The following is a 7,723-nucleotide window of genomic DNA, read 5'->3' on the forward strand; positions in this document are numbered from 1 at the left end:
CAAATTTTTTTTGTTTTTTTAATTGTATTATTAGAAAGACCTTATTTCAAAATTTTAGAAACAATAAAAACTGTCTTGGAGAGATCTTTCTTATGAACGAAAAAAATCTAGTTTTTATAAGCTAAGTTAGGTCTACAAAGTCTTTGATATTTTAAAAACGATAATAAATACGATAATATTGCCATGTAGAGGTAATTTTAATAAGTAAGTATATTTTTATTCTATGGACAAATCTCTCTAAATTAATTTCAAATATTTAAGTTTATCACAAACATCTAATATTCGAAGACGAAAATTAGAATTGATGTTATAATAAGAGTTATTTTAAATTTATCCTGACATGTCTGTTAAACATCATTTTATTGCCAAAAACCAAAACAACTATTTGCGATTATTGAAAAATGAACTGAAATCAAATGAGTTGATCATTTTGATGGACTTTTCTGAAAACTATTCATTTGTTGTACAAGATGCTGTTCAAAGGTTTTACTGGGAAAACAGCCAAACAAGTTTGCATCCTTTTGTTGTTTACTACAAACTTAACGACATACTTAAAAATAAATGTTATTGTGTTATCAGTAACTGCATGCATCACGATACTATTTCTGTTCATGTATTTCTTAGTAAATTATTAACTGAACTTAAAATATTTTTATCTTTTGAACTTATTCATTATTTCAGTGACGGTTCAGCTGCACAGTACAAAAACTTCAAAAATTTTATGAATTTATGTCACCATTATACCGACTATGGTATTAGAGCAGAATGGAATTTCTTTGCAACTAGTCATGGAAAATCTTCCTGTGATGGAATTGGAGGAACTGTGATGCGTTTAGCAGCACGTGCCAGTCTTCAACGGCCAATCGATAATCAAATTTTAACGCCTTTAAATCTACTTTAAAGTCTATGTCGAAGATCCCTGTAACTTTATAAGCATCAGGGTCGGTAACTGATTTGATTAAGTTGTTTTCCGAAGCATGAATCAATTTTTGAGTAATTTCTTTATTTTTCAAAATGATTGGTAGAAGAAAATTTCAAGTTAAATTTATAATTATAGTTTTTTAAAGTTTTTAATTAGTATTCGTATTTTACTTAATTAAAAACATAATGAATAATTAATTAAAATAAGTTTAAGTTTAAATAAATAAAAAAAAGTTTAAGTTTAAATAAATAAAAAATCACTTTACTTAATGAAGTGGACTAGCATTAAATTTTATTTTTTCTTGAAGTTTCCGTAATTGCGATTTATTATTTAGAGTTCATACTTAACAACAATGTGCTTTGAACAATTAAAAATGACAAACGAGTAGTATGTTTAAAACCTGCTAAGATTTTTAATGAGAAACCTTCTGCAATATTAAGACACTGCAAAAAAGTTAATCCAATACAGGGGAAATGTGGACGAAAAAAGATCTTGAGCCATTTATGGTAACTTTTTATTAAATTTTGTAATACTTATAACTGTCATATTTGAAGTTAAAAAAAAAAAAATGCAAGATTATTTTTATTTAAGTTTTTTAAATAAAGCATGTACCCTGATACTGAGATTATAAAATTTTAATTAAATTTTAAAAAAATGCACTTACGAGGTGAAATTTAATTTTATGAGTATTTTCTCTTTTTTTTTTTTTTTCCAAAGAAAAAAGTTTTTTAAATGGACAAGCTTTAAAACTTTCCTAAAGCAAAAATTAAAATATTTAAACGGTTTTTTCATTGTTGGGTTATTTACTTTTAAAATATTGCAAAAAAAAAATCAATTTCGGCATTTATGCCGATTTCTGGCATTTATGCCGGCATTTATGCCGATTCTTGTGCCCAGAAATCGGCATTTATGCCGATTTCTGGGCACAAGAACGTTTTGCAAACGTTATTTAAAGGTCCCGTGAAACGTTTTTTAATGGTTTTTTGAACGTTCATATGAAACGGTGACCGAACGTTTTCCTAAAAACGTTTTTAGAACGTTTTTTAAGGTTCTCACGAAAGCGTTTTTTGATGGATTTTTATTATATGTAAATGAAACGTTTTAACCTTTTTAAGGATTATCCTAAATCATTTGTTTAAGTGTAAGTTATTTCAGTAAATAAGTTATGTTATGCAGAAAAAAAATCTTTTACAAACGAAAATTTAGGAGCAACAGCCTCGATCTCGATAATTTAATAAATTTTTAAAAGTTTAATTTTCTGTTTGTTTATAATATAAGCATACAAAAAAAAAAGCATACATTTATAAATAAGCCTACAAAAACGTAATAAAATAATTGTTATGCTATTCTGTCAAGAGCTCACTTCGATCTTCAACTTATTGACCGAATGAAATGATCTTCAACTTATTGACCGAATCAAACTTCGTTGTATGTGACACCAGTGTTTCTAAAAACAGAAATACTATAGAAATCTTCCATGGATTCCAACTAGCACATATAAAGGGTGTTACTTGAACGCACATTTATACTCATGGTAAATTCTACACTTTACTTTTAGTTTATTTAACAATTTTTTTAACCTTGTTATAATTTCATTATGTAATAAAATAAAATAAAAAAACCTGATGAAAGTTTCTCATAACAATAAATTCAAGTGATGCTTTTTGGGTAGTTTTTTAAACTTGATGAAAAAAAACTTCATATACTGTTTATTAACGTTGGAAATACTTTCAAACTTGATAAAAAATATTTATTTACATAAAATGTTTAATAAAACCAGATGACATTCTTTGATAAACTTACATTCAGCAACTTTTTGCACTTTAATAATAGTACTTGCTTCTCTTATGTTCAAATAACTGTGATATGTTGCACTGTTTCATTCAAATATGAATAGAAATAGCTTCATACATTTATTAAAAAATTTATTTATATAACATTTTTAACTCAAACATACCTTCATTCATCTGCTTGTAACTATATCTGCACCTTTGATACTCATATATGCGAATAATAATTTTACTTTTTTAGTATATTTAAAAAAAAAAATAAAGTTAGTTAACCACGATGCAACATTATTGTGTTGCATAGAGCGCCTTAGCGGCACTTGTGGAACAAGTCCAACTGATTCTTAAAGGCATTTAGGCTTTCAGCATTTACCATCTCACCTGGTAGGCAATTCCAGCTGTCGACAACTCAATTTGTGAAGAAGTTACTTCTGTTATTATTGGATCAAACTATCTCTTTCACAAATCGACTTCTATGACCGTGGCGAGATGCAGAACGCATTGGAGGTTGGTGCCAGTTAACAGTTTCTTTACTATACTCCATTTTAAAAAGCTGTATTAAGACTCTACAATGATGTTTTTCTTTGTAGGTGGTCATTTTTAAATACTTAAAATGAAATCTTAAAAAAAAATTACATGCAATATATATATATATATATTTATATCTATCTATATACATACATAAAAATGTAAATGTATATAATTATATATATATAATATATATATATATATATATATATATATATATATATATATATATATACTTGTATAAATATATATATATATAAATATATATATAAATATATATATATATATATATATATATATAAATATATATATATATAAATATATATATATATATAAATATATATATATAAATATATATATATATATATAAATTATATATATATATATACATACATGCACACACACCCACACACACACACACACACACACACACACACACACACACACACACACACACACACACACACACACACACACACACACACACAAACATATATATATATATCACTTACAAATTTATAAAAAAGTTATACCTCTGGTACAAACAGATTATTTGGTAAATTTTTGTGGGCACATAAAATTTTTGTCTCTTTATGTAAATTGTTTTTGTAAAAAAAAAACAGTCGTGGTAAAACGTGAAAACATAAATCTTGTAATAATTTTTAAACATAAATCTTGCTCAAGCGACCATTAATCATTTACTAAACATTTGCAAAACATTCTTGTGCCCATTGAGTAAAAACATTTTATATCTATAAGTTAAGTAAATAACTTATGTTATCCAAAAAAAAAGTCCTTAACAAAAAGAAACTTAGGTGTAACACTAAGACTTTTAAAGTTTATTTATTTTGTATTCATTTATAATGTGAACATAAAAATACTAAATAAACTATTTGTTATTCTTTTCGATCTGGAGCTCTTTTCAAATGGTCACCTATTAACTTATCAACCAAAACAGATTTTGTTGAATGTGACACTAATGTTTCTAAAATATAAAATAAATTTATGCATTTTAAAGCACATACAAAAGCGGTTACATAAACACACACTTCCACAAGAAAAAAATTTTATATCAATATTTAAAAATTACCAATAATTGCTTTATACAAATGTTTTTCTAAATGATCTTTTGCCATGCCTCCCTGCTTTGTTAAATAGCGATTGAACACTTTTAGACATAGTTTCATCTAAAACTTTGTTAACTGAGGCTGAAATTGAACTACCGCCTATTTGTTTAAGTTGACGGACCTACAAAAGTTATAGAATATCATTATCAATATCACTACTATTTTTTTAATTGACAAAAAAAATTATAAAATTAACAATACCAATTAGATTTATTTAGAAAAGCACCATATATTATTATATACAAAAACCATACCAACAAATGAAACTTTTCTTTATCATTTAAAAATGTTTCTCTTTCATCAAACTCTCTTATATCATTTGATTTACAAATATAAAGTAAGGTTTCTTCAGGCTCAGTTCTTCTTCCCAGCTTTTCGATTGAACATAAAGATTTTTTTATTTCGGATTTTAAACTTGCTAACTCCATAAATATTGCATATTGAAAACCTAATATAAATAAGTTAGAACTAATTTAATAAATATTTTATATATACTCAATAGAATCATAGTTTCAATACAAGGTTCAATAAATATTAACATACGCCTTTCACTCATTGCTTTAAAGCTAGCTGGTGGTTCATCATAAAAAAAAGTACCACCAATGCCTCTTGGAATGGTTTTTTGAACTGGTTCCAAAAACAAATCATTTTGACAAACAGAGGACAAACTAGATTGACTTTTATTGATTTGATATGATTTTGAATTCAAAACGTTCTCTTCTTGATATTTCTGAGTAGATACTATCTTAGGATGTTTGCTAGGAGATTTACAAAATGATATTGAAGAAAATAATGGCGATTCAGCAACCTTTTCAACTGTAATGTCAGGACTACTTTCTCTAACCCAAAGACGATTGCAATATGTTTCACTATTACATTCTAAAACTGATATTAAAAAAAAAACATAAGACTGTATTATTTTAATAAGGTACTTGCAATAAAGTACTTAAATAAAGAAAACTAACAAAACTAATTTTAAAAAAACATAAATTTACCAAAATACCTGTTTCTTGAAAATCAGAATTTGAAGATTCAGAGTCAAACTTTATGCAAACATCACACATCTCCTTTGTTCCCTTGTCCAGATTTATTTTTAACAATATATATTCTCCCCACCCTTTATCAGGTGAAACCCAATTACTATTATAGTAGTTTATTTGTTTTTTGTCTTTCGGAGGCCAATATACAACACTTTTGAGTTTATCTACCCAATGCACAGGTACAGTCATTTTCTTTTGTTTTTCATCTTCAATGATAGTCACTACAGAATAAAGTCTTTTTATTGGGCTAAAATCAAAAGCAAAAAAATGAAAAAATGATCCCATTGATTTTCTGATGTCAACATATAAGATTGTTTATTATTACAGTTAATATAAAGAAACAGACTTTATACAATAAAATATAAAAAAAAAATTATTAGCAACATTTATAATAAAGAATTTATTTTAAAACTGTTTTCTCATCAAACTTACCTTGTATTGGGTTGTGATCGCTTCCTTGTGACTGTTCTTGCTTCTTTAATATTCATAATTGAGAGCAGCTCCTTAACTTTTGAAGTAAATTGTGAAAGATTCATATATATATAAATTCCTTTAATTAATTAACACAACTCTAGTGTATTGAACATTAAAAGTAGATATAGATAAATAAAAAGTTTAGCTTAGCATATGTTGTGCAACAGTTTACTAATAACAAAGCCATCTTTTATTGGTAAACAAACACATTTGTTAACCAAAGAATCTTTATGTTTAACTCTGACAACATGTCGAACATTACTTCTTAAGAAATATACATCTATATCCTTTGAGTTTAAAAAGTGTGTAAAATAATTATCCGAACAATCTTTTCTATAATAGAAGCACGAGTGTTGATCATTCCCTAAATTAACTTTTATGAAAACCACACCATGTTTGGTTAAGAAGCAACCGTCTCTTAAGTTGGTATTAATTTTGGTTTTTTTTTGCTCAAACCTATTAAAAAAATTGATTTCATCAAGCCTTTTACATATTTGTGATATAGGATTATGTTTAGATCGAACTAATCTTTTAATCTGCTTCAAGAAATTTTCAAACGGAAAAGCAGATAAACTGTCAAGCGGAGCATTGTAAAACGCAACATCATCACATATATGCAGAAGACTATGTATGTTATAAACACAAAATAGTTGACTAAATGTTTCGGTTGAGTTTATAACAAAGTATTTAATCAACCGACGAGCAATCTCTAAATTTGATCTTCGAAACTCAGCATTACTATCACATAAAATCCGTATTGATATTGATAAACTTAAGAAATGTTTATATGTACGCAAATCAATAATGTCTTTTAACACTATCATGCCGTAATATACTAAAAAAGAACGTAATTCTGTTGCTTTCCATCTATCTAAATCAGAGAGAGACCTAGGCTGTCTGGCAAAATCACTGGGCAATTTTCCATTTAGCTGCAATAAACTGTTTGAAATTTGGTCTAACATGTTTAAAGAAATTTTTCCATGATTAGTTCCTTTAATCCCACCCTAAAAAAAATATAGAATTCTCCGAGTAGCTCCTAAACAAACAAGGTGCATTTAGTCTAAAGTAAACATGTTTATAAAATCAAGGGAATTTATCTCACTGAATATAGACTTTTCATGTTGGTGACATCTTCCATTGTGATCTCTGTTAGCATAAGTATAATCAAGAAATTCATTATTTGTACGCAAATCTACATTTACTTCTATATGAGAAAAAACAATTCGATTTAATATACATCTTCCAACAATAGTACATCGTTCACAAGAATGATAACCAGTATGATTAACTATACCTTTTAATAAGGAGCGAGCAGGGGCATCACAAATAAAAGCATAAATTTGAACCATGTAACTTTTGTCATTCACTACAAATGGAGAGCTTGTTAGCATTTTTAATTCATCTGAAAAATCTTTTAAAAATAAATGACATTTAGGTTTAATTGATCCACAATACATTCCAATCAAAAATGGATTGTAACCTTTAATAAGACCAACAATAGGCTACAGCTGTGTAGAGCTGGATTTGTACAGTGGTAAACCATCTATAGATGGTTTAAAGCTTAAAGAAATGTTAACATCAAGAATTCAATGATAAATTATTTGATTAGTGATCTGTTTTTTTAATCCAAGATATATATAATTTCCACCATCAACATTTTTGAAACAAATACTTCTTTTTGTTTTTAATAAGGTTCTACAATCCAAAGCACATTAAACTTATATTCAAAAAATATAGCTAAAATTTCATTAGTGCATCGTCGCGTACAGTTGTTTTTAAGTGACCATTTTTAATTTTTGAGCATAACACTAGATCATATTCTATTTTATTATCAGGTATCACATA

At 26.8% G+C, this 7,723-nt stretch overlaps 2 protein-coding genes across 6 annotated transcripts in view; both read right to left on the reverse strand.

Annotated features, from left to right (window-relative positions):
* Positions 1 to 3,639: 3,639 nt before the first annotated feature.
* The window catches only part of LOC136089418 (uncharacterized), a 5,963-nt gene continuing 1,879 nt past the window's right edge, over positions 3,640 to 7,723 (reverse strand). For 2 of the 5 annotated variants that reach the window (XM_065815403.1, XM_065815404.1), the window contains exons 2-6: positions 5,837 to 5,912; positions 5,368 to 5,651; positions 4,908 to 5,249; positions 4,619 to 4,812; positions 3,640 to 4,485 (exon numbers count right to left, since the gene is read on the reverse strand). In XM_065815403.1, coding sequence (XP_065671475.1) covers positions 4,339 to 4,485; positions 4,619 to 4,812; positions 4,908 to 5,249; positions 5,368 to 5,651; positions 5,837 to 5,892 — 1,023 coding nt within the window. In that variant the 5' untranslated portion in view covers positions 5,893 to 5,912 and the 3' untranslated portion in view covers positions 3,640 to 4,338. Of the gene's footprint in view, positions 4,486 to 4,618; positions 4,813 to 4,907; positions 5,250 to 5,367; positions 5,652 to 5,836 lie in introns of all 5 variants that reach the window. The other 3 variants (XM_065815402.1, XM_065815400.1, XM_065815401.1) reach the window with 3 other exon arrangements.
* On the reverse strand, positions 6,934 to 7,335 carry LOC136089539 (uncharacterized). Its single transcript, XM_065815591.1, has one exon. It carries the CDS (start codon positions 7,333 to 7,335, stop codon positions 6,934 to 6,936), a length of 402 nt encoding a protein of 133 aa, XP_065671663.1.

This window comes from Hydra vulgaris, chromosome 13 (assembly GCF_038396675.1).
Source record: "Hydra vulgaris chromosome 13, alternate assembly HydraT2T_AEP".
Lineage (NCBI taxonomy): Eukaryota > Metazoa > Cnidaria > Hydrozoa > Anthoathecata > Hydridae > Hydra > Hydra vulgaris.